Below are 27,520 nucleotides of genomic sequence, written 5' to 3'. Positions count from 1 at the left end.
ATGACCAGTGCTAGTTGGTTACTGGACTCCCCTTCTACTGATTATGATATGAGACTACCAATACCGCTCGTTCTTCCTACCCTTGGTTCAGTTCCTACTTTCTTTCTTTGGTTCTCTCACTATTATTTTACTCCTTCCTGTCTTTACTTGTATAGAAACACGAATATAATCTATACTTTATAAGCAGGTACATACTTATATATTCTGGCTTCGTAACATCAGTAGGGCATTAAACATACAATATTCACTAGTTTATATTGGAAGTATCTTTTTCTAGTCTTCACATTCACTTCCTTCTTTTGAATATCATCATGAACTCCTGGCTTTGTTCTAATTCACTATCATTATTTGTTATTACTGACACTCAAAATGTCCTAACTTGGCCAGTGGAAACCCTTTGGGTTAGTTTAAAAACAAAAAAAAACTGCCCTGGATATTTTTGAAAGTATTCTTGCTGTCAGGCAGCGACAGGGTGTTCCAGATTCATCCTGATTTTTTTTCTGTCCCAAGGCATGGACTCCACTGCTATTCAAAGAATCCTATTCCCGTTTGGTGGAAACCAGTATTAGAGACAAAAATCAGGTGCTATGGATATGCCCAGGAATTGGTGATGGGCACCAATGCTGTCAATGATATCGTTAGGCCATTTTTTGGTGACAAAGATAGAGATCTTTTTTCTTTGGCTGCGTGTTGCGGCTTGCAGGATCTTAGTTCCCCGACCAGGAATTGAACCAGGCCCCTGCAGTGAAAGCGCTGAGTCCTAACCACTGGACCACCAGGGAATTCCTCAAAGATAGAGATCTTTGAAGGCTACTAAATTCACCATGATTATCTTCAATTCGGTAGTTACTATACTCCATTTTTCTTAAAATTTTTGGTTTCATCAACCACTTACTCCAATATAGACAGTCCCTTATATTTAACCCAGTTCGAGAATCAGTTCAGAGATGCTCTTGTTTGCAAGGACCGGAGAGATACCTCTAGTCATGTGCCCCAAGACGTGTTTTAGGTTTGAGATTCTCTTAACACTTAAGCCTACCTGGAACTGCCCAGATTGCAGTCGAAAAAATCTATTTTCTCAACTCTTTTCCTGAAATAGCACGATCTGACTTCATAGTGGCATTCCTTTTTCCTTGATTACTCCTTTATCCATTTTTAAAGCAGATCCGGCTGTCTTTATAAAAGTTAACCTCCATGGTCAGGGCTAAATATTGGGTGTGTTTGTGTCCCCTTCATGCCCCTTTTCTCTCTCAGGCTCATAGATTTGTAACACACTCCTGCAAAAGTTTTGCCTTGAAAAGACTGTGCTGTTCAAATAAATACTTCTTGCTTTCACAGCAAGGCAACTGGGGCCTGGACATTATATTGTTATTTTGTGTGGTTTCCCAAGGGATTTCCATGAGTGCAGGTTTCCTGAGATCTACCATTCCTGCTTCCTCACCTAGTCACTAGCATCTTTAGTCTTGACCAAATTGTATTTGAAGGAACCATCTTGACCCTTGATATTCTTGCTCCTCTCTATCATCTCTCCAAAACTGCCATCACCTTGTGCAGTTATTCTAGTCAAAGGGAAAAGGGAATTGCCCCATTTATCTGTATTGATTTCTCTGGCTGCAGCTTTCGGGTTTTTTTAAATTGCCTAGATCCTGGCTTAGGGGTTCATTCCAGGCTTGTTCTTTGGTTTAAGCTCTTCAATTAAACCCTGGTTCAAATCTGGGGTCTACCACTTAATAGCTCTGAGACTTTGTGTCAATTACTTAACCATTCAGAGCCTCAGTTTACTAACTGTAGCATAGGCTTGATAAGTAATTCCTAATCCAATTTTGTTCTAAGGGTTAAAATAATCCAAGGACTTAGCCCAGGGCCTAGCACATAACACCTAGTAAATTTTCCTCTCCTGTTGATCTCTTTAGGCTCTAGTCATTCTCTCTGATCAAACAGCAACCAGGAAAAAAAAAAGCACCTAGAAATCTTTCAAGTCCCAGTGTTTCTCATTTCTTACACCTATTCTTCTACTCACTTCGTTTGGCTTTTAAAATACAAACTATATAAAACCATTCCCCATGGTTTCTCTTTTCCTCCAACCCTTGATACCACTAGCTAGGTTGCCTTTTGCCACTTGAATAACCGTAAGTACAGTCTAGACAAGTTTTGTTTAAAATGCCTTTTATTCGTTCAGTCAGTCCCCTCTCATCTCTTGTCATTTTTTCTAACCCAACCAAGTTAACAAAGCGAAGGTATTTCTAGGTACAGGATTTCAAGTGATTTTGACTTTTGATCTGTCATGGACTTTATTTTTCCTTCTATTCCTGTCCAAACTATTCATACTAGATAAGGAAAGTAGAAACATTTGCCTCAGTTTCTACCTTATACCAGACCTCTTAGCAGCAACCCCAGGGCCAAACTGAGCAACAGACTGGAGTTCCTTACCACCGAGCAGATCGATTCTATAGCTCCAAGATAAGACTACATTCTTGACACAGGTTAAAGTAAAAAAACTATGTTCTTGTTGCATAAGATCTTGTGCTTTAAAGTAGGAAGCAACGTTCTATCTTGCAAATCAGTATCTGTCCCCAACACACACACACACACGGATGCACACACAGCTGTTTTAAAAGCCATACTTCTATACTGTTTTATCTAATAAAGACCAAGTGCATTGAGACTGAAACCCATTTCAAGTTCTTATAAAGGTGATCACACTGGGCTGTGCATTATCAAGTTGTGGATGCCCTTCCCTGCTATTCATTATGCTTGAATGGCACACCTCTCCTTTCCACTGAAGTGCACTCACACTGTAAAGCCTGCCCTCCTCACTTGTGGGTACCTAGCAGGGAACCCACTGCTTATCTGTGATGCTGAGACTCCGGAACAGTAACCATAACCCTTCAAAGAAACAAGCTGCCCTTTTCTTTATGGCCAAACCTCAACACATACAACATTCAGAGTTGTCACCTTTCAAAATTTCCCCCATTACCAATGTAATAATATAATCCAGTCTGCAGCAAAGATAAACAGAGAAACATAAGGAAACTATAGGGAGAATAACATTTTAACACTTGGGTCAAACCTTACCTTACCCTTCCCTCTTCAATTGGCTTTCTTTCATTCCTCATATCCTCTAGATCATAGAAAGGCTAACACAATTAACTTTAAACAATTTTTATTACACAAAGGTTGTCACATAATTGGATATTGCTCTACTCTGTACACAATTATTCTTACTCTCCACAGAAAGGCTGCTTCTTAACTTCTCATCTGTTGATGGCAATCACTAAAATCCTGATTTTAACAGAATAGTAGTAAAAATGCCTCAGTGATTTAAGTTGAAAGCAGTACATTGGTGCATGGCTCTTATACTCATTTACCAGGAATGTACAAATGTCTTTATTCAAAAATACAAAATAAATTATCTGTAGGCATGGACAATGACAGCAGTAAACCATTCTATGTTGTCAACTGAAACCAGTAACTGATGGTTATAGTGATTTTCTTAAACATCAGCCAGCCTTTTCTTCAGTCATCTCCTTCAACTGACCTCTCAAAGTTATTGGTGAGGAACGCTGCCTTGAGCTTCCTCTCACAGCTCATTAATGATGGTAAAGCCCTATTCTAGGAATTAGAACATGCCACCTCCCATCCCACCTCCCATCCCACCCATTCCACCCATTCCAGGATCCTTCTCTTCTTTAGGAATTTCTGTGACTACAACTTCTGCTGTAGTTAACAGAGAGGCCACTCCAGCAGCATCCAGTAATGCAGTTCTTACAACCTAGGAAAAAAGTTTTGATAAAATATTACTTTTCCTTAGTAAAAAATTAACAAGACTTGGGACTTCCCTGGTGGTCCAATGGTTAAGAATCTGCCTTCCAATGCAGGGGACGCAGGTTCGATCCCTGGTCGGGGAACTAAGATCCCACATGCCACAGGGCAACTAAGCCCACGCGCCGCAACTACTCAGTCTGCATGCTCTGGAGCCCATATGCCACAAGAGAGAAGCCTGTGCTCAACAAAGAGCCTGCGCACTGCACCGCAAGATCCCGTGTGCCAAAATTAAGACCCGACGCAACCAAATAAATTAATTAAAAAGAAACAAATTAACAAGACTTAATGAAGAGTCCTTGAAAGTATTTTTAGACACTGGTGAACTATTTACCTTAGTTGGATCAATGATTCCTTTTTCCACCATATTCACAAAATCTCCAAGCATAGCATCATAACCAACTTCTGAAGAACTTTGCAAAATTTTCTCAACTATCAATGATCCTTCAACACCTGCATTCTTAGCAATGGTCATTGCAGGAATTTTGAGTGCTTTTTTAATAATTTCTATACCTATAAAGAAAATAAATTTTTAGCAAATTTAGTTCTTTCCTTTGTAATTATTATAGCACAATTCTACTTGTGAGAGTACAGATTCCCCCTGAAAGATCTCTGACATCAGTGCTATTCTACTTTTGTTATTCTGGAAATTGCTTTATGACTTCTTATTCCATCTAGTGGCAGCAACAATATAATTCTAACAACAGAAAGACTAAAATCAGGCTACAAGTAAACTCATTACTAAGGTAACTTTTTACCAATTTTTTGATCTTCATTAGCTGGAGTTATTGAATCCAAGGCTGGAAGGCACCTAAGCAGGGCACAGCCCCCTCCCAAAACAATGCCTTCTTCAACAGCAGCTCGTGTAGCATTAAGGGCATCTGTAACTCTGTCTTTCTTTTCATTCACTTCAACATCACTTGTCCCACCAACCTAAAGATTAAGAAAGAATTCCAGTTAGCATGGCTTCTCCCATTCAAGAAGCTGACTGCCAAAAGGGTCATTAAAAAGCACCTAGTTTACTTAAAAAGCAATTTTAAAAAGGTTGCCTATTTGTTACAAGTAACTATGTGATTAAACAGCTAATAGTGTCTCACAAATCAGACTCTAGACTGATTATTAACAAAACATCTGTTCCCACACAACTCACCCACTACAAGTTCAATTCTGGCTTTAAGGAAGGAATGTTTCAGTAAAGAAATTTTATATAATAAATATCTCCACAAGGAAGTTGATTCCCTAAATATTTTGGTTACATACCACAGAAATAGTCATCTTGGGCTTAGAACCCAAGAAGCTTATTTATAACAATGCATCTTACCTTTAGCACAGCAACACCATCTGAGAGTTTTGCCAGACGTTCATTCAGTTTTTCCTTTTCATATTCACTAGTTGTAATATCTAACTGCTCGATGATTTCTTGAATACGCTTTTCAATTTGAGCCTTGTCACCTTTTCCTTTCAAGAGCATGGCATCATCTTTGGTCACAATGACCTCTCCAACTTTTCCTAAGTCATGAGGCTGAACATCTTCAAGATTTAGAGTTAGTCCTTCTTCTCCAAATACCTACAAAAACATTTTAAAGAATGAACAAATTACAGATTACAGCTTTTTTCATTACACCAAATTCATTGGTAATATATCCTACAGGTGTTTTGATAAAAGAAACATCTTGCAATACTGTGTTTCTTTGAAATGTGAGGTTTCGAGACCAAAGCTAGACTAAACAAAGTCTGAATATAGTCTTTCATGACATTTCCAGCTTCTCACTTAATTCTCAATTATTAACTTTGAGAAAACTGTGAACTCAGAAAACTCACCTAAGGCCATACTTTTGGTGCAACCAAAACTAGACCCTAGGCCTAACTCTTAGATCCCATCCATGTCTTTTCTACTACATTCTTGAAAACAGGTTAGTCAATAAGCCCATTCTTGGGCCAGACTCTTGGCGAGTTAAAGAAAGGGACCTTATCACTATTTAACCCAATCTCTACCTCCCAAACATCTAATAAAAACACAGATTAAGTAAATATTTCAGATGGTAGTATCTGACTATGAAAATGTGAATTCTGCCTATAAATTTCAGACTAGGATGTATAAATAACATTCAGTAAACCAACATCACATTTATTTTACTTACTGCACCACCAGTAGCAATAGCCATGTCTTTAAGCTGGTTCTTTCTATTGTCACCAAAACCTGGAGCTTTGACTGCTACAACCTGAAGACCAACTTTCAGCCTGTTAAGAAGTTATTAATAAGATTTAAATTTTAGAAAAATGTCTGTCTACTTCAAGTTCTGACAACTAAGGTTACTTAGGAAACTGCACTTTAAAAAGATTTTTTTTTTTTGCTCCCTAGCAACTTTTGGTCAAGTTGAGACAGGAAAGGGCAATTTTCCATTTATCCATATTTGCCAGTATCTGCTTACCTTCTTAATAAACTGTTAACCTTACATGCTGACCTTTCCAGTTGAAAACATGTAAATAGTGATAACTATTTTATAGTTTGTGAAAATCAGAATTACTATATATTAAATTTGGAGATCATCTAATCGGCATTTACCCTTAACCCACGGGTTCCATTTAGTATTAGATTAAGTTGCTAGTAAAGTCAAGATTGAGCAGTTTCTTCTTTTTTATTGAAGTATAGTTGATTTACAATACTATATATTTCACACAGTGACTCACAATTTTTAAAGTTACATACTCCATTTATAGTTATATAATACTGGCTATATTCCGAGCAAGCAGTATTTTTAATTCAGTTCATTTATAAATGTAAATATTGCTGAGAATATCATTAAGCTTACCTACATTTTAATCAGGTAATGAATACTCAGAATATACAATTTTAAAAATGCCCATTTGAGACCAGACTGAAATGGAAGGAATGTACAAACTAAGAACTGGTCAATTTTATTAAGGAGCCAAATAAAAATCAGAGGGTTACTTAACCTCTGATGATATGCGAAGTAAACTAGAGATACAACTTTACAGCTACCAGTAAAATGGCTCAATGAAAACTCTTCAGGCCTACTGTTTTTCTATTTCGGCTTCAAATCCCACAATCTCTAGGGCTCTTTCATAATCCCCAAAGCATATCCAGTCTACAAACATTCCAGGATAAGTAAACTCACTTAGGTCAAAGTACTCAATTCTCTAATATATACCTGCTATTTCATTTGTGCATTTCCATTACAATGAAAATTGGAGACTCATTTCTAATGTACTTCAGTTCTAAGATTAGGAATAATATGTATTTTAACAATGCCCTAAAATTCTGTTTATAGCGTTAACACTATCTAAAAGTAAAAAGTAATACATTAAACTATAGATTAAAAAAATTAAAAGAATAGACCTCAACTTACTTTAGGTTGAGTACCAATTTCTCTATTTCAGACTACTCATTAACTAAATTTTCCTTTTAACAGATTATTCAGAATGGTAGTTGTTTACCTCTTCCCATGAAAAATTGTAATTGTGAAAATATTTTTTTCCAGAAGTCTTTTTGTAAAAAAAAAGAATAAAACTCAAGTCATTTATCTTCAAAACAACTGTAAACACTTAGGCTATCTTATGAGAAAGTTGCACAAAACATTAAGGACTCTGGGACCCCATTCAAAAAAGACGGAATCATAACTGGACTAAGGGTTCATGATTCACACTAATATTATACAAACACAAGTAGTTCAATGTGAAGGTACATAACGGAGATTTCAAACATCAATACAAATAACTGCCTTCCACACAGAAACGTAAACCAAATACCACTGCCTATTACCTATTCAAAACGAGTGTACTTAGAGCTTCTCCATCCACGTCTTCAGCAATTATGACCAAGGGCTTACGGTGAGCATTGGCAATTTCAAGAGCAGGAACAATGGACTGGACACTAGAAATTTTCTTTTCACTTAACAGAACATAGGCATCTTGGAATTCACATTTCTGACCTGCAAAAGCAAAGAACATTTCTAACCAACTTTAGAACATTATCCTGAAAATGACTGCAATTTAGAAAAACCTCTAAACCAAAGCTCCAGTACACTTTAAAAGTGATTGATGAGTTCATGTTTTTCCTTTCATTTCTCATATACATGAACTTTCTTTTATTTATTTATTCACTGTTATTCATCACTGACTGGGTGCCAGTGCCAGGCACTGTTCTAGACTCTCGAGGTAGATCAGTGGGAAAAAAAGTGAAAATAAAACTCTGCTCTTTAGAAGTTTTCATTCAAGTAGGAGAAGAGAGTAATAAATAAGAAATATATAACTATTATAAATAATACATAAGTGAATTTGCCATTACTGCCTCAGTCCCCTGATGAGCTCTCAGTCTGCTTCTAAAGGTGTTGGATCACAACCTTTTCCATTGTGTCTGATGATGCTTTCTTCCAATTTGCATTTTTCTCCTCATCCCTGTTCAGATGCAATGGATGTGTGGTGGTCTAGTTTAAGGGCACCAGCTCCTTTCTGCTTAATGGTAAGTTGTTCCAAGTAGATAACTTATTCCAGAATCATCTTGTCGTAATTATTCTACATCAAACTTCTATTTCTCTGCTCACCCTCAAAACCTGTCTAACTTCTTGCTCACGCCAGTCCACACTGGTGCAGCCGTGCAGCATTTTCCAGTGTGTTCCATATTACTCTTAGTCCAAGAGCCAGACCATGTGAAAAGTGTTCTGTAATCAAATAAGTTTAAGAAAATCCACATTCTACATCACCTAGTTGGAAACTCACATTATATATGATCATTTTTAAGCCTCTAGAAGTCTCACAGTCAGAAACTGTTTAACTCTGTTCACTCAGCATGTCCAACACTTACTTTACCATAAAATAGAAACTTGCTCACATTCTACAGAACTAGTGTTTCAGAGCTCGACTTGGGGAAAATGCTGAGTGGTCGACAGCATAAGCAAGAAATCCATAGAAATGTGAGGAACATATGAATTTACTTTTGAGGTCTGACACTGACTAATGCCCTCAGGTTGTCACATAGCAAACTATGTTAAAAAAAAAAAAACTTAGTTACTGATTTGCTCTTACCTTTTGATGTATTAATAAAGTATGGAGAGATATACCCTCTATCAAACTTCATGCCTTCAATAATTTCTAATTCATCATTCAGTGTTTTTCCATCCTATGAAAAGTCAAAGAATTCGTTATGTGAATTTCATTAAAGAAACAAAAACTGTATAGACCAATTAACAGTCCCCACTTCTCATAAGGAATCCAGATAGGAATATGCAAATGTCCCAGGGCATCCAACTCCACTTCTGCAAGAATACATGTATGCATTTGAACTAATTTTTACAGCTAGAAGGCAGTATCATCTAAGTTAGGACTGATTTACTCCCGAAGGCAAAGTTTAATAATTCACACAGAACACAGAAAGCACTCTATTCTATACAGGTGCCAATATTACACATGAAAAAATTATACGGAATATACTTTTGGAAACACATATAGATCAAATTTTTATATTTATAAAACTCAGATTATCAGACACCTCATTCCTATGTGTCATTAAAAACACACTTGCCTTTACTGTGATAACGCCCTTTCTTCCAACCTTTTTCATCGCATCAGAAATGATGCTGCCGATTTCTTTGTCTCCATTTGCAGAAATCGTAGCAACCTGAAACAATCAAATTACTCTTCCAAATTGAAAGGTAAGGCTACTGTCCGCAATCAACTCCCCTCCCTTTTCTCAGTAACTTCCAAATTGATAGATCCTTGGTGGGAAGCTAGAGGGAGGGTGATGGTGGCAGTGAGAAAGAGGGAGGGGATTTTATGGCATAATAATTGTAATGAAGTATTGATCCTGTTTTCAATTTTTTAAAAAATCCAGTATTTGGCCACATTATTTTTGAAAGATATGAAATAAACACACAATTATTCTTTTAAACAAAAACAGAAAAGAGGAAATTCCTGGTGGTCCTGTGGTTAGGACTTGGCGCTTTCACTGCAGGGACCCGGGTTCAATCCTTGGTCCGGGAACTAATGTCCCACAAGCTACGTGGTGTGGCCAAAAAAACAAAAAAAGAAAAAGAGAAAAGAAGGAAGCTGACCCTGTTACTTTCTTCCCCTTGGCAAACGTGGCAATATTAGGACATGACAAAATTATGCACCTTTGATAAATGGCCAAAGAACATTTTCTACACATACAAATGAGTTTTTACTCAGTCATGCAGAACTAAAACGAGAACTCATTAAGAGTCAAATTATGGGGACTTCCCTGGTGGTCCACTGGTTAAGACTCTGCACTTCCACTAAATGGGACACGGCTTCCATCCCTGGTCGGGGAAATTTCCAAATGCATTAGCAGTAAGAAAAATGCTTCCAATGTTGGTGACTGGGTAATGTTGCTATTCTGATACTGTCGTGTAATTCTGGGATAAAATCACGTTACTAAAAAAAAATTCTAACTTTATCATAAAATGTTATAAAAAATCCATACCTGGGCGATCTCTTCCGGGGTTGTCACAGGTTTAGACTGCTTCTTAAGTTCAGCAATTACAGCATCAACAGCTAACATCACACCTGGTTCAAGAATAAATATTATTCTTGAATTATATGCTTATTCTCGAATTATATGCTTATTCTCTTGTGGCTCCACATCAACTAAAAATTCTGATTCATGTTAAGTGTTTCAATGCCTTAACGCTTATGCACTGCTTCTGTACCAGTACTTTTCCTAATCACATGGGAGTTGGATGGCATGCACTGAAACAGAAACTTTAAAAACTGTTTTTAAAAACCCCATCTGACATCCTGGGTGACTTGGTTCCTCGTTTAGCCCTACTTTCTAAATAACTAAAGTAAAACATCAAAACTGTATCATCTCTCTCTGCTCTAATCCCCATTAAACTTATTACTTTCAAGGTGAATGGTACATGCTGTAACTTCCAGTAAACCTGGTTTGTGGGAGAAGCGGACCAGGGGACAAAGACACAGGGATGGATGACTGTGGACAACAGGCAATGTCTTAGTCAGATTTTCCTCTTTGCCACCCAGCACAGTGCCCACCACATAGGAATTCGATCACTACTGATTTTTTTTTTTAAGATATTAAAAGATTTTTTTTTAGGAGAGAGGAGAAACAAGAAAGAGTCAACTTTCTAATACAATTTAACAGATAGTTCAAAACACTGTGGTGACAATGAAGAGATATTCCTACCTCTCCTGATTTCCACTGGATTAGCACCTTTGCTAATCTTCTCAAAGCCTTCCTTAGCAATGGAGCGTGCCAGTACAGTCGCAGTAGTGGTGCCATCCCCAGCCTCTTCGTTTGTGTTATTGGCAACATCTTGAACAAGTTTCGCGCCAATATTTTTATATTTATCTTTTAAGTCAATGGACTTTGCAACAGTCACACCATCTTTTGTCACTTTGGGACTTCCCCAACTCTGTTCAATAATCACCGTCCTTCCCTATTGCACAGAAAACAGAGTCACACACTGTAAGTACTATTTAGCCTACAATACAGCAGTTTTCACAATAGGCAATTACTTCAAAGCCTTAATGCAACATCTGACAATTTTTATCAGATCTACAGCATGAATCTAAAGGGCAAGTTCATCAATGTTCTTAGTTCAGACAAAATGACCTTTGTTGCTAAGTGCATAACCTTGGATGATAACAATTTTAGAGACTTAAAAGATGTCTTCTTATACAATGATACAAGATGAACCAATACCACTTTGGTAGATTATAATGAAATTCCAGAGCAGACTTCACAAAATTCATACTTAAGTTTTGTCCAGTACCTGCTGTAATAATAATATGAAAACTTACTTTTAAACTTGTTTTAAAATTTAGTTTCTAAAATACTAACAAGTACAATACACACTTTCAGAGTTGTTCAACATTAAATCTTAAACATGGTGCAAATAGTATTGGCAGCTGTTGAATTTGAACCAAAGCTGCTTCTTGTGAGGCATTCATATGCTATATTTTATATAGTTTGTATCACTGATATTTGTACTGGTTTCAACCTGAAATGAAGCATCACTTCACCATGCACGACCCTCAAAAAGGTCTCCTCAAATTACTAATTACCCCTCACTCATCAATCTCTTGCTAAGTGAGACTTAAAATTTTAAATGTGCTTTGGAACCAAGGGACAGTAGAAAAACATTAGGTTAAACTAGCACCTACCAGCACATACTTAAGGTATTGTGGACGTTGTATTTTTCCCTCTATGCCTGGTACTAACTACTGGGAAAGGATCCAAAATTTAACTCAAGCAGGCAAACGAGATTAATTCCACCTCGAGTTTACCAATCCGTCTTGAGCTAGGAGTTACCACTGGATTACACCACACATTGTACAAAATAAAATTCTTTCTGCTTTGGCAGAAGCAGTTTACGAATACCAAAGCACTGTTCAAAAGCTTGCCGTGACTCTCACCATCAACAAAAATATTACTCCTTAACAATACTCTAAATTACAACAAAGTAAGAATACTGATACCTTTGGCCCCATAGTAACGGCTACAGCATCAGCTAAAAGGTCTACACCTTGAAGCATTAAGGCTCGGGCATCTGCACCAAATTTTACATCTTTGGCATAAGCCCGAGTGAGATGAGGAGCCAGTGCCCTGGACACTGGCCTAATCTGGCGAAGGACTGCGGGCAATCGAAGCATTTCTGGGGGAGAAACAAGCAGATCATCAGTACAATACTAGCGCTACCCGTGGTGTGTTACAACACAAACATAACACCCGCGCATCAGAACAAGAAATGTTAGAAGCGAGCTGGGCTGACCTCTGCCAGCCACTACAGCTGGGCCTCGAAACTCGCCACCGTCCCAAAACACCAGCTGCTAGCGCAAGCCTTAAGTGGGCGCCCCACGCCTGACCTATAGCACTAGCAAAAAGCACACCGTTCTTCCCCATGGCCACCTACCCATGATGCTAAAAACGAGTTAATCTTTCAGCGCTAAAATGGCCTTGGGGGCAAATCAGCTCCAAATGTCCCCTGAAAAACCAAGCCTACAAGAAAGGGACAATTTACAAACCCACGTGACCAGGGGAATGAAAATATGCCTAACGGTGCAAAAATCCGCTTACTAAAATGTCTTCATGTATCCACTCGGGGCTACTGCATCAGTGCAGTAGGCAAGGCCGCGAAGCTGGGGGCGGCGGCTCTGCCCACTCCGGGCGGCCCCACGCGTCTTTCCATCAGGATGCCCCAGCAAGGTCAAGGGTAGATGCGCCGTACCCGATCTGTTCGCGGGGCCAAAAGCCGTTCCCACACGCTGCGACCACCCCGCCCCCACCCCGCGGCACCCTACACCCGGCCAAAGTGGCTTCCATCGGAGGGACCATGTGAATACACTTCCCCGACTCCACACCCCACCCCGGGCAAGCCCTCCCAGCTGCGCCCTGCCCGGGCGAGCGATCCACGCCGCACGTGATGGGCCCCTGCATGCACCCACGGGGCCTGGCTCAGCGAGCCCAGGCCTGCGGCGCCTTGGGGAAGCTCTGGCTCTCGCCGGCCAGCCCGCTCAGAGCAGCGGGGGAAGGCCGGCTCCGGGGTCCAAGGCGCATGGATGAGACGGCGCGTGCGGCCGCGTACCTGGGGCAGCGGCACGGCTAGTGGGCGACGAGACAGGCCGTCGGCGGCGAGTGAGGGACAGAGCGCAGGTCGCACACCGCAATGAGCCCGTGTCCCCTCCCTCCGCCGCTCCCCCCGCCCCTCCGCAGCGCGCGCGCGCGCAGGCAGCTCCCACCCCCGTCCCGTCCGCCCGGGCCCTGCAATCTGCACGCGCCGCGCGCCAGGCCCGCCCCTCCCCACTGCGCTGGGCCAGGCCAGCTGAATTAGCCCTCTCCGGCCGGTTTAGGCTAGTTCCCGGGCGGCGCGCCGTTCCAGAACTTTCCGGGAGGCGCCGGGCTCTGTGTGGGTCAAGGGTCAAATCACGTCATTTCCGGGATGGGAGGTGAAGGGTAAGTACTCTCACCTCGGCTCGCGGCCTAGAAAAGCCTAGAAAAGCCTAGAAAGAGCTCCTCTTTCCTTCCGCCTACCGGTCCGCGCGTCAGTGGCCTGCGCAGAGCCCAGGAAACGAATCGTGGCGCGCGCAGGTGCGGCCGCCCCTTTTCGCGGGGAGGGGCCGGGGGCGAGGGCGAGCGCGCCTGCGCGCTAGGAGGTTTTTTTTCGAGTTCACGTGGCAGGGGGTCGGACTACGGATTTCTCTTTTGCGGCGGCGGCCAGAGACCGAGAGTACGAAGTGTTGCAACCCGAGTCATGGTGAGTCCCGCGTGGGCTGGAGGCCGGCGGGGCCGGGTTGGCCTGGGGCGCACGGCGAGTCCGGACGATTCCCTTTGGGCCTGGAGGGAGGGGTAGGGGCCACTCAGAGACCCGCGCCCGCCCGAACCCTGGAGAGGCGAGGGCCCCCCCCCCCGACCCTTTCCACCTCGGAGGGTTCTTTGCACGCGTGTGTGAGGCAGCGTGTGTGTCAGGGGATGGGAATCCGGACGCACGCGCAGTGGCCGACCCTTGCGGGACATTAATGGGTGTGTAATCGCTTTGAAAAAAGCACGGCTCCAGGCAGAGGGACTTCAATGTTTGCTGACAATTTACAGAAAAATCCGACGAAGGAGAATACTTGACCTTGGGAGATACTAAGGTTGTCCTGGAAGCTCGTCTGGCTGCTGACCAAAGGAGCAACAGTGATCCCTAACACACATAGGGAATGAGAAATTAAACTCGGAATTTAGAGCTGAACGTTCAGAGGTGTTTCCTTTGAATGAAAAAATCTGAGTTTTGTCGTTATCTTTGAAAGCCATTTGTGGCCTGTTGAGAATACATTGTGTTTCAAATCTAACGTTTTTCTCTCTACAGGCAGGACAGGCATTTAGAAAGTTTCTTCCCCTCTTTGACCGAGTATTAGTTGAAAGAAGTGCAGCCGAGACTGTAACCAAGGGAGGCATTATGCTTCCAGAAAAATCACAAGGAAAAGTATTGCAAGCAACGGTAGTAGCTGTTGGATCAGGCTCTAAAGGAAAGGTAAATGGGGACTGAAATGGAACTAATTTTTTATGTGAAGGAGAGGGGGGGAAAAAAACTGGTTATTGTTAAAAGTAGCCTTTTAGGTAGCTTGTTATTTTAAAGATCAGTCCCTAGTGGGTTCGCACCTCATCTTTCAGCAAAAATGATTGTGAAAAAAAAATCGCTTATTTTATATGATTGAGAGTTCCACAGTATTAAAATCAGACGGCATAAATTTGAACTCTTGGTCTAACCTCTAACACACTGAAATTGCCATGATCCTTTTAATCACTTTCGGCCTTGGTTAGCATATAACAGGAGCTGGCTGGGCTATTGTAGTCATTCTCCAATTAAGGGTTAGACCTCAGACCTCTGAAAGTGTCAACTAGAATATGCAATAAATGCCCTTGGGGGTCAAATATGTTAATTGCATTGTTCCAGTTGCCTCTAAGAAAAGCCTAGCGAGGAGCTATCCTGGAGTTAGGAATAGGAAGGCTTTGGGCGCTCTGCCTCAGTCCCTCTCCCCAAATCTGCTTTGGAGGAACAGAAGTTGAATCTCAAAAGAAGTGTATGTTCCAAAGTCAGAAAGAAGACTCAAGTTTTTGTGTGTTGAAAGAAGTTAAACATGACCATTGTACATGTAGTTTTAAAAACTGGTTTACTTCGTATACTTGAGAGGTTATGTTAATATTTAACGATCAAAAAGCTTACAGTTAGTTTTCCCAGTATAACTCTTTGAACCTTTACACTGAAATCAGGTTTTAGTTTAAGCTACTGCATGTGCATTATTTCAAAGTGTAACTCTACAGTGATACGTTTGAGTGAAGAACTATGGTTGTATAAATTATATCATTTGGCCACAAAGTCCTTTTTTAACATTTGATTTGAATGAGCACAGTTGATTAATAAAAGTGTAAATATTTGGTCAACTAGATGTCTTTACTAATAAACATCTTTATTTTCTTAAGGGTGGAGAGATTCAACCAGTTAGTGTGAAAGTTGGAGATAAAGTTCTTCTCCCAGAATATGGAGGCACCAAAGTAGTTATAGATGACAAGGTGTGTAAACTTCATATTATTAAGGAGAGGCTAAGTATTTGCTGTTAGTTTTCTTAACTAACCGTTTCTCTGTTTGCAGGATTATTTCTTATTTAGAGATGGTGACATTCTTGGAAAATACGTCGACTAAAATAAGTCACTGTTGAAATGGCATCACGTGAAGCTGCCACTGAAGTTCTGAAATCTTTCATCATGTAAATAATTTCCGTGTTTCTTTTATAATAAAGTAATGATATCCAAACTAATGATATTCAGTGTCTCTGAAATTTAGTTTCTCTGTATTGATTTAAACATCCCCAAATAAAAGTATATAAATGAATGGTTTATCTTTATTTAGTGATTTAAAGATGGTTTTTAGTTTATGGGGCTTTTTTTTTTTTTTAGAAATAACCTGCAGAGAATTCAGGGAAACAGGTTTTCAGTTTTCAAGTTGGCTTTTTACATATATAGTTGATGCTGATAGAAAGCCATAGATTTACACTTACTTAACATTTTAAGAAGGTAAAGACAAATAGCAACATTCTGACCTCATTTATATCAAACATTTCAGTGTAGTTTGTTTATGAAATCTAGTCTCATGTCTTATTTCTTAAGTTATATTTTGAAAAACTTAACACTTCCAGTTTTTAAAACAACACTACTACATAATTTACTTAGCAAAAACTCGAAGGCAGGGTATAATAGCTCACACTGGCTGGGTGCCTTCTATATGCCAGGCATAGCTAACTTTTTTTTTTTTTCTTCTTCGGTACGCGGGCCTCTCACCGCTGTGGCCTCTCACCGCTGTGGCCTCTACCGTCGCGGAGCACAGGGTCCGGATGTGCAGGCTCCGCAGCCATGGCCTCCTTTTTTTGTTTGTTTTAATTATTTTATCTTTGGCTGCATTGGTTCTTCATTGCTGCGTGCGGGCTTGTCTCTAGTTGAGGTGAGCGGGCTACTCCTTGTGGCTTCTCTTGTGGAGCACGGGTCTCTAGGCACACGGGCTGACTTCGCCGCATGTGGGATCTTCCCGGACCAGGGCTCAAACCCATGTCCCCTGCACTGGCAGACGGATTCTTAACCACTGCACCACAGGGGAAGTCCCCATAGCTAACTCTTAAGCATTTTCCAGGTACTGGCCTCCATTGTAGGTACTTTCATATAGTGGATGGTTTAATCTTTTAACAGCATATGAGCCAGGTACTGTTCTTGTCTTGCAGATAAGTAAGGTGGGGCACAGAGGGGTTAAGTAATAACCAGGGACACTGTAGGAAGTGGCAAAGCCAGTATTGGACATAGGTAGTCCACATTCAGATGCTGTCTAAAACTTCATCCTTTATGGCCTCTGCTACTTTGTCAGCCAATCCTAAGTACTTAATACACATTTCAGTCCTGGTGATAATGACCATGGAAAAGGGGAGGGGTTATCTAAAAGTGTCTGGCAATTGGTAAGTATCTAGTTTACAATTTATTGAGTTTAACAAATAGGAAACTGACAGAACTGGATAAATAGCTTGATTTAGCTATAGCAGCCAGGGAGAATTAAGATTTGAACCCAAACAATCCTACAACAAAGTTGATTACCAACCCCTAAACATGACTGCCTCTCAGCTACCAGCTCTTTCTGCCTTGCAGTCAAATTTGTTGCCTAGTTTTGGTTGCTTATAAACTAGTCTATAATCATGTCTTTTAAAAGTTGTGTTCCATATTTTTCTTGTGTAATTAAAGTCTAGATGAAGTTTTAAGTGACATGGAATAATGGTCTCAACTTTTGATCACGTCCCCATCAGTAAAGTATTACATATGTGTATTTACATTAATGTATGCGTTAGTGCCATTTGATATATAAGGCTTTCGTCATATTTGGGTAAAAAGATTAGAAACTCTTGGTCTTCCCTGGTGGCACAGTGGTTAAGAATCCACCTGCTTTCCTTAAAAACTAAAAATACAATTACCATATGACCCAGCAATCCCACTACTGGGCATATACCCAGAGAAAACCATAATTCAAAAAAGACACATGCACCCCAATGTTCATTGCAGCACTATTTACAATAGCCAGGTCATGGAAGCAACCTAAATGCCCATCGACAGACAAATGGATAAAGAAGATGTGGTATGTATATACAATAGAATATTACTCAGCCATAAAAAGGAACAAAATTGGGTCATTTGTTGAGATGTGGATGGACCTAGAGACTGTCATACAGAGTGAAATAATTCAAAACCAAATATCGTGTATTAACACATATATGTGGAATCTAGAAAAATGGTACAGATGAACTGGTCTGCAAGGCAGAAATAGAGACGCAGATGTAGAGAACAAACGTATGGACACCAAGGGGGGAAGTGGGGGTGGGCAATGGGATGAATTGGGAGATTGGGACTGACATATGTACACTAATATGTATAAAATAGATAACTAATAAGAACCTGTAAAAAATAAATTTTAAAAAAGTTTAAAAACAAAAATCCACCTGCCAGTGCAGGGGACACAGGTTCAAGCCCTGGTCTAGGAAGATCCCACATGCCACGGAGCAACTAAGCCTGTGCACCACAACTACTGAGCCTGCGTGTCATAACTACCGAAGTCCACGCGCCTAGAGTCCATGCTCCACAATGAGAAGCCACTGCAATGAGAAGCCCACGCACCACAACGAAGAGTAGCCCCCGCTCACCACAACCAGAGAAGAGCCCATGTGAAGCAATGAAGACTCAACGCAGCCATAAATAAACAAACAAAAAGAATCTATTTTTACAGAACCCAAGTGGCTCATCAATTTCCTGCTGTGCCCGAGGCACAGCTAATAGGCTTTGGAGGTCATAACCTTGTAAGCACATATTTCCCTCTGATTTACCAATGAGAAAACTGATGGAGGGGAAGAGGAAACTTGTTCAAGGCCATGTAGCTGGTAAATTGCAATTAGGAATCCAGTCAAAGGCTATGGCTTCCCCATTATTAAAGATTTTTTTCCCAAGACCCAAGCAAATAAGTTTTGAGATCTAAGATGAGTTTCCAAACCTTGGTTCATCCTTCGAGTTGCCTGCTATACCTAAATTTTCAGGGCTCCTTCCATAACCTACTAAACCAGAAGGACGGGAGAATTCTTTTTGTACCACGGAAATTGTCCCTGTCTAGCAGAACTGCTAAAGAAATAACTTTAGATTGTGAGATTATATTGGGAATTAATAGGGAAAAGGATTTTGGCATGAGAAATTTGGGCCAAAAATATGGGTATTGGGGATGTGGACCCATGTGTTTCAGAAAAGCATGTTGGGACTTCCCTGGTGGCTCAGTGGTTAAGAATCCACCTGCCAATGCAGGGAACACGGGTTAGATCCCTGGTCCGGGGAGATCCCACATGCCGTGGAGTAACTAAGCCCGTGCGTCACAACTACTGAGCCTGCGCTCTAGAGGCTGCGTGCCACAACTACTGAGCCCATGTGCCACAACTACCAAAGCCCACGTGCCTAGAGCCCATGCTCCGCAACAAGAGAAGCCACCGCAATGAGAATCCCACACACTGCAACGAAGAGCAACCCCCACTCGCCACAACCAGAAAGCCTGGGCGCAGCAATGAAGACCCAACGCAGCCAAAAACAAATTAAAAAAAAAAAAGCATGCTGTCACTTACCTTTTGTTCAACAGAAAAATATCAATTGTAAGGAGAACGGTAAAATAGGTAAAATTCTGACTGGAGTTTTCATAACATTACCATTTTTTACCTCTTGCCAGGCACTGTTCTAGGCACTTAACGTATAATCTTGCTTACCTGTGTAATCATAGTAACTCTGTGAGGCAGATGTTCTTTGCCTCATAGGTGAAGGATGCAGAGAGAGGTAGAGAAACTTGCTCAAGGTGAAATATATTTTAAGTCATAGGCTGGAATTGAACTCAGGTTTGTCTGACTTCAAAGTCTGCCTTCCACAATTCTATACAAAAACAAATGAAAAATTGAGAATAAAATTAAAGTTACCAGGGAGCTATTCTGTTGTGAAAGTATTACCATTATCAAGATTATGATTTTTTTCCTCTATTGCTCCAGAAACTGTATGCTTTACAAAAAGTTCTTATTTTTAAAACTCGGGATTACAAAATTTTTTTTCATTTTTATTGTGGTAAGAACACTTAGCATGAGATATACCTTCTTAACAGATTTTTAAGTGTACATCATGATATTGTTAACTATAGGCACAATGTTGTACAGTCGATCTCTAGAACTTTTGCATCTTACTTAACTGAAACTTTATGCCTGTTGATTAGCAACTCCCCATTTTCCCCGCCCCCTAGTCCCTGGCAACCACCATTCTACTCTCTGCTTATATGAGTTTGACTATTTTAGATACTTCATGTAAGTGGAATGCAGTATTTTGTCCTTCTATGATTGGCTTATTTGACTTAGCTTAATGTCCTCAAGGTTCACTCCATGTCGTCAAATGTTGCAGAATTGCCTTCTTCTTTAAGGCTGAATAGTATTCCAATGTATGTATATACTACATTTTCTCTATTCATTCATCCAGCAGATGAACATTTAGGCTTCCGCATCTTGGCTGTTGTAAATAGTGCTACAGTTAACATGGAAGTGCTAATATCTCTTTGAGATTCTGATTTCAGTTATTTTAGATAAATACTCAGAAGTGGGATTCCTGAATAGAAGTAGGGTAGTTCTATTTTTAACTTTTTGAGGATCCTCTACACCATTTCCCGTAGTGGCCACACCATTCCGCTTTCCCACCAACATGGATCATAAGGTTTTATATAATAGAGGTGTGAACTTGTCACATTTGTTTCCTAATTTGGTGTGCAGTTTTGTTTCTAGCTAGTCAAATCTCATTCTTCTCGTACATTTTTCTTTTGGAAATGTAAGTAATTAATTGATCCATAATTTTAGTGTATAGTATATGTGTCTGACTTTTTTTTTAACCAATGATTATCTTGTCTCAACTTTATTGGATTATCCATTCTTTCCCACCACCACTCCCCTGCCCCCAAATTTGAAATGTGACCTTTATCATACATTAAAGTTTTAAATAAACATATTCCTGGATTTGATAGTCTGTTTCATTGATCTCTCTTTTCCATCACAGTGTTTTCAATATAAATATAAACTGTTATATTTAAGTTTGATATCTGATACAGCAATTTACTCTCAACAATACTTACCTAGCTGTGAGCATTTTTAAGCTTCTCAGCAAGGACTGCCAGATTGTTCTCCAGCATGATACTAAGACATGCCTCATCCAGAAAGCTAATTGCTGTTTTCTCTGTACCCACACAGAAATGGAGTTTTGAGCTTTTTAGTTACTTATGTGAAGACTATTTAAATGTTTTCTTTACCCTTAAGCAATCTGTATGAGAGAGCTCATTAAAACCTAGGCTCTGGATCCCGTGTTACTTACATACTAGTTAAGTGACATTTGACAAATCATCTAACCCCTCTTAGTTTAAGAATTAACTGTAAAAGGAGGGCACAAGATGTCACTTAACATTTTGAGTCAAGCCTGTTATTTTTTGTTTTGTTTTGTTTTTTGCGGTACGCGGGCCTGTCACTGTTGTGGCCTCTCCCGTTGCGGAGCATAGGCTCCGGACGCGCAAGCTCAGCGGCCATGGCTCACGGGCCCAGCCACTCCGCGGCACGTGGGATCTTCCCGGACCGGGGCACGAACCCGTGTCCCCTGCACCGGCAGGCGGACTCTCAACCACTGCGCCACCAGGGAAGCCCAAGCCTGTTATTTTTTTTTCCTTAAACTTTAATTTTTTTAAAACTAGATAATATGCATGTAAGAGTCCTTCCCATCCCTGTGCCCTAGCCACAAAGTTCCATTCCTGGAAGCACTAGTGTTACAGTTTATATTCTTCCTGTCAGGGGTGTTTTATGTATACATATGTATATGTGTGTGTATAAACATATGTATCTTGTGCATATGAAATATATATACATATATATTCATTTTCCTTTTGAAAAATAAAATATTCCATACACACCATTTGGCACCTTGTTTTTTTCTGTATTAACAATTTGTCTTTGGAATTAATCTATAAAGTACATAAAAGTTTCATTCTCTTTATAGCTATATGATATTTCATTATTTGGATGGACCAAAATTTATTTAAGCATTTCCTATTGATGGACATTTAAATTCTAAACTTATGCTATTAGAAACAGTTCTGCAAAAAATAAAATTTCTGCATAAATTTCATATCTGTAAGATAAATTGCTAGGCATGTAATTGCTATGTCAAAGGGTATGTGGACTTTAATCATATATGTGTACACACACACACACACACACACACACACACACACACCCCTTCAAGTTGCCCTTCACAGAAGTTCTATCAATTAATAGTCCTACCAGCAATGTATGAGACTGCTGATTTCTCCCCACTCTCAATAATACAAGATGTTATAAAGTTTATGTTTTGCCAAACTGATAATTTTAATTTATCATTATGAATGATGGTGAGGATCTCATGTGTTTAAGAGCCATCTCTATTTCCTTTACGGTTAACTGACAGTCCCTGTTGACGGTTAATATCTTCTGCTCATTTTTCTACTGGGTGACTAGCCTTTTATGATTTGATATCTTTATCTATCAGGGGAATTGTTTCTTTGTGACAAATTTTTTTCCCTCCAGTTTATCAATTTGGCTTTGATTTTGTTTATGCTTTGAATTTGCAGGAAGTCATTTTGGTATAGTTGAATAAATGTTTTCCATTATAGCTTCTGGTTATTATTTCAAACTCTGAAAAGTCTTCTCCGATATAAATTTCTTCCATTGGTTTCTTTAGGTATTTTTATAGTTTTTGGTTTTATAGTTTATGGGTGTTTTTCTTTTTCAATCTTGGCTTATATGGAGATTTTCCTGTTATAAGAGATAAGGAATAGATCCAAACCCTCTTTCTTCTTACAGATAAGCCTAGTTCTTTAAGACATGTTAAAATTTAGCCAAACTCTTACAAAATGCTCTTTCAGTCTCATTTAGCCTGTAGACTTGACTTGGAAAAAACATCAATGGGTACTCACTTATCTGGCTTGTCATTTCAAAAGGTTTATTATAGTATTTTTAAGTAATTCATTGTTTTTTGAACATGTGTCAGGCACTGACTTAGGCACTGGAGATACAGGGATGAATAAAATGGGGGAGGCAGAAGTAAACAACTAAAGTAATAGCATAATTTTAGATAGAGATTGCTGTCATCTAGAAAATAAAGGTAGGGACTTCCCTGGTGGTCCAGTGGCTAAGACTCCGTGCTACCAATGCAGGGGTCCAGGTTCAATCCCTGGTCAGGGAACTAGATCCCACATGCCACAACTAAGAGTTTGCATGCTGCAACTAAAGATCCTGCACACAGCAACTAAGACCCAGCGCAGCCAAATAAATGCATAAGTATTAAGAAAAAAAAAAGAAAATAAAGGTAGAAAATGCCGTTAACTTCATGAAAGACATGAGGTCCCCTGTTAAAAAGAGGAAATGATAACAGTCTGTTGTGACTTGTCTCTTCTGATCACATCTTCCTGAAAATTCAGGAACTACTGTATTAGATATCTATTGCTGCGTAACAAATCACCCCAAACTTAGTGGCTTAAAACAACAATGAATATCTCACACAGTATCTGTATGTCAGAAATCTGGAAGCAGCTTATTTGGGTGGTCCTAGTTTGGGGTCTTTCATGAGGCTGCCATCATCCAAAGGTTTGACTGGAGCTGGAAGTTATACTTCCAAGATGGTCACTTATGCTGGCAAGTCGATGCTTGCTTTTGGTGGGAGCTTCAGTTCCACACCATGCAGATCCCTCATAGGCTACTTGAGGGTCCTCACACATGACAGCTTTCTCACCCAGGGCAGGTGAGCTAAGAGAGCAAGGCACAATGTCTTTTATCACCTAACATCAGGAGTCACACAACATCATTTTCACAGAATCTATTGGTTAAACAGGTCAGCCCTATTCAGCATGAGAGAGAACCACACAAAGGTGTAAATACCAAGAGATAATAATCACTGGGGGCCATCTTGGCATCTGGCTACCACAATCACTAATTGGTCAAATATTCTAGAGAGAAAAATGAAGTGCAGTGGGAGTTCAGTCTCTCACTCATTTGTAGTCAAAGTTGTCTAAGTTTGAACTTTATAAATTTAAAAAATTTTGTCTATAACAATTTTTATAAAGAGAAATTAATTTTCAAATAATACATTGAAAATGTATAAAGCTACACATACAACTAATTTGTTCAGCTATGAACATACAGCTCCATACTTCGCTGCTGCTTCACCTTTACTTGGTCCACAATGAAATCTCCTGCAACTCCACAGATAAATGTTACTTTATAGCACATTTCAACTACTTCATGCGTCATTCACTGCATCAGCTTTGCTCTTAGGCTGGCTTCCTTCAAGCCAAGACGGTTGATGCAGCCTCAGACTTAACAAGGTTCACTGGCAGAAAAAAGGGACCATCTCTTTTATTATCTCGTCAAGATTAAGAAAACCCTTCCCTAAAATGCTCCATCAGATATCTTTTCATATCTCTTCAGGCTAAAATGGAGTCACATGCTCACCCTTTAACTAAACATTGGCTTAGTCCAATGAGGATTTATCCCGCAGCTAGAGATGGGTTTACCTTTCTCTGCTCAAATTCGGAGAGATGGATACTGAGCAAGATCAAAGTCTGTCTGCAAAGAACATGAGTGAACGGGTACAGATAGCAAGTAGGCAACCATCAGGGGCTGCTTAACACTTAAGACATATTGCTTTGTAGTACAGTAATTTACATATCCTCCTTTCCCATTCATTTTTAAGCTTTTTGAGGATAGATTATACATCTTATTGATGTTTCTTAGCACTTGCTCAGTGCCTTACACACAATGGGCATTCACTATTTTACTTGGATTTTAAAACTCCCCAAAGAGAATTTCGTATTGGATAGATGGTTTTGAAATTACTTATGATTCTTTGGATTTACAAAATATTTTCTTCTAAAACTTTAAGAGACTTCCAGGAGTATTTACTTTTATACTTTCATACTCTATGAGGCAGAAGGAAAGAACTGCTGTGCACTAGTTTCATTACCAAAAAAAAAACAAAAAAAAACAAAAAAAACCCAACCCTTTTATTTGATATTTTTAAAAGTCTTACAGTCAACAAGCAAGAGAATTTAGATTTCTTGAATCTCAGTCTAAAGTTATTTTCATTTGTCCATATTGCTTTTAAAAAGACTACTCCTTCTTTAACCAAAATATTCAAGTAACCCATTATTACATGTAACTGTTATGGTACTGATCACGCTTTTTTTTCTTCTTCTTCTTCCCCCATCCCCTAAATTAATCATGGTTACAAAACTTTTTGCTTGGAGGTCATAATCTGCAGACTGATAGAGGAATCAAAATGTGAAGGTTATGAGCTAGAAACATTTCAACCTTAAAGAAAAAGGTTCTTCCTGTGAACAAGGCCAGAAGTGACATCACAATGTAACTTGATTAGACTTTTCAAAGAGATGAATACGTATTTTGTTCCTTAATTTAACACCTACGTATTCACTTTTTCTTTTGTTCTTTTCAGATGGGCTGAAACAGTATTACTTAAGTATTATTAAATCTGGACTTAGGAGAACATTAAGATGAGCCCCTTCAACTATAGGTAACTGATATTTACAGCTCGGGGACTACCACACAATCTGGGAAATGTTAACTGAATCCTTGGAGTAAATGAGGCGAGGTTGTCAGACCTAAAGACTCTGCTCTCTACAGACCCACCCTTATCTCTCTTAGGGAGGCAATATTTAGGTGCCGCTTGCCTTAGATCCTCACTATATTTAGTAAGAGAATTGGTGATTTGCACGGCTGTCTCCATTGCTAGACTCTAGGCAACTTATGGTTAAGGATGCCGCCTTTACATACTTTTACCTCAGTGCCAAACACGTACTGGGGCTTAATAAATACTCGTTGAATGAAGAAATTTTTTGCTGTCTATGAGGTAGTGATGGAATTGTCCTTGCTCTTGAAAAGTTACCAGTCTTGGGGCTTCCCTGGTGGCGCAGTGGTTAAGAATCCTCCTGGACTTCCCTGGTGGCGCAGTGGTTGAGAGTCCGCCTGCCGATGCAGGGGACACGGGTTCGTGCCCCGGTCTGCGAGGATCTCACGTGCCGCGGTGCGGCTGGGCCCGTGAGCCATGGCCACTGAGCCTGCGCGTCCGGAGCCTGTGCTCCGCAGCGGGAGAGGCCGCAGCAGGGAGAGGGCCGCGTACCGCAAAACAAACGAACAAAAAAAGAATCCTCCTGCCAATGCTGGGGACACGGGTTCAAGCCCTGGTCCGGGAAGATCCCACATGCCGCGGAGCGACTAAGCCCGTGCACCACAACTACTGAGCCTGTGCTCTAGAGCCTGCAAGCCACAAATACTGAGCCCAGGTGCCACAACTACTGAAGCCCAAGCACCCAGAGCCTGTGCTCCGCAACAAGAAAAGCCACTGCAATGAGAAGCCAGCGCACCACAACAAAGAGTAGCCTCTGCTCGCTGCAACTAGAGAAAGCCCGCGCACAGCAATGAAGACCAAACGCAGGCCAAAAAAAAAAAAAAAGTTACCAGTTTCTACATCTTCCCGATACAAAGAATCTTACTCAAAGGCAAACAGACTTCCCGTTGTTAAATGCTTTTGAACAAAATTCCAAGTCATGAGTTATTCAGCTTTGCACTCACTCATTTTAACCAACCTCTCCTCCACTCCTCCCTTCCATCTTTGGAGCCTCTGCTACATCTCTCAGCATTCTCAATACACCTTTATGTGTACTTGATGGGATACCTGATGTTTTCCTCTCTTGGAAATCACCCTACTGTATATACACTGTTTACTCTTTTAACTGTCTTCGCATCTGGTAACCTATGGCCTCCCTCATCCCAGATCAAAGATTTAAGGTTTCCAAGCAGGAACAAAAAAAAAGTTTGCCAATGCTACTGTGATTTCATGACTTAAGAGAACACTTAAAACTTGCAACAAAGGAAATCTGAAATCCTGTAAGATGCACAACTGCCACTGTCTGTCAAGGGGCATTCATTTTCTCCTGCTTCTGACTTGCAAAATTTACAAGCTAATTTTGTTTGCTTGACACACAATACCAGAGGTCCACTCTATCGCAGATAACTGGCATCTGGGTCTCTTATCTACACAAACTTGTTACTGAAAAGCCCTTGGTTTTGAAGTTAGTGGATAGCGGAAATATCATTTCACACTCTAAGCCCGAGTCTGATTTGAAATTGGGTCGATTTCATGCAGGGTCTGTGGAATTCTCCCAGACTGCTGGCTTCCCACTTTGCACGCCTAGGCAGATTTCGGGACAGAATTACGCTTCTCTAGGTATTTGCTTGCACAAGAGTTTACTGAAACGGTCGCCATTGCGCAAACTCTGTCTTTCCAACGTTAACCAACGTTAAAGTTAAGCCCAAGGAGATGCACCAACGCGTTACGCCGAACTTGCGCATTCCCGCAGCGGCTCTCTGCGATGGCCTGCGAACTCCCTCGCAGCCACTCCCGGCCTCCGCGGCGTGGTCCTTCCCTCCCGCCACATTGCCGCCAGTGAGTCGTCGGATATTCCTTCTCCAGTGCCCCTCCTTCCGCCCGCCGGTCCTTCCCCGGCCTCCTCGGGTTCCTCCCAACCTGCCCCGCGCAGGCTGC

General features: G+C 40.4%; 2 protein-coding genes across 5 annotated transcripts in view; one reads left to right on the top strand and one right to left on the bottom strand.

The window, feature by feature from the left end:
• Positions 1-2,163: 2,163 nt before the first annotated feature.
• HSPD1 (heat shock protein family D (Hsp60) member 1) lies at positions 2,164-27,488 on the bottom strand. 3 transcript variants are annotated; one of them, XM_032636769.1, is made up of 13 exons: positions 27,302-27,488; positions 19,624-19,783; positions 12,298-12,473; positions 11,003-11,255; positions 10,283-10,365; positions 9,365-9,460; positions 8,869-8,962; positions 7,607-7,775; positions 5,964-6,063; positions 5,144-5,389; positions 4,581-4,755; positions 4,157-4,335; positions 2,164-3,772 (listed from the first exon to the last, which is right to left on the bottom strand). In XM_032636769.1, the coding sequence occupies exons 2-13, from the start codon at positions 19,667-19,669 to the stop codon at positions 3,620-3,622; spliced, it is 1,770 nt and encodes a 589-aa protein (XP_032492660.1). In that variant the 5' UTR covers positions 19,670-19,783; positions 27,302-27,488; the 3' UTR covers positions 2,164-3,619. The 3 variants fall into 3 exon arrangements, with proteins under 3 accessions (XP_032492660.1, XP_032492662.1, XP_032492661.1); XM_032636771.1 differs by lacking the exons at positions 19,624-19,783; positions 27,302-27,488 and adding an exon at positions 13,786-13,944; XM_032636770.1 differs by lacking the exons at positions 19,624-19,783; positions 27,302-27,488 and adding an exon at positions 13,404-13,512.
• The window catches only part of LOC116756443 (MOB-like protein phocein), a 48,072-nt gene continuing 34,292 nt past the window's right edge, over positions 13,741-27,520 (top strand). The window contains exons 1-4 of one of the 2 annotated variants that reach the window (XM_032636775.1): positions 13,741-14,072; positions 14,667-14,831; positions 15,782-15,871; positions 15,951-16,190. In XM_032636775.1, the coding sequence (XP_032492666.1) occupies positions 14,070-14,072; positions 14,667-14,831; positions 15,782-15,871; positions 15,951-16,001 (309 nt within the window). In that variant the 5' untranslated portion in view covers positions 13,741-14,069 and the 3' untranslated portion in view covers positions 16,002-16,190. Of the gene's footprint in view, positions 14,073-14,666; positions 14,832-15,781; positions 15,872-15,950; positions 16,191-27,520 lie in introns of those variants that run through there. The other variant, XM_032636776.1, reaches the window with a different exon arrangement.

Source organism: Phocoena sinus, chromosome 7 (genome assembly GCF_008692025.1).
Source record: "Phocoena sinus isolate mPhoSin1 chromosome 7, mPhoSin1.pri, whole genome shotgun sequence".
Lineage (NCBI taxonomy): Eukaryota > Metazoa > Chordata > Mammalia > Artiodactyla > Phocoenidae > Phocoena > Phocoena sinus.
Note: the sequence above shows the minus strand (reverse complement) of the source record. Positions and strands in the feature narration are given on the sequence as shown.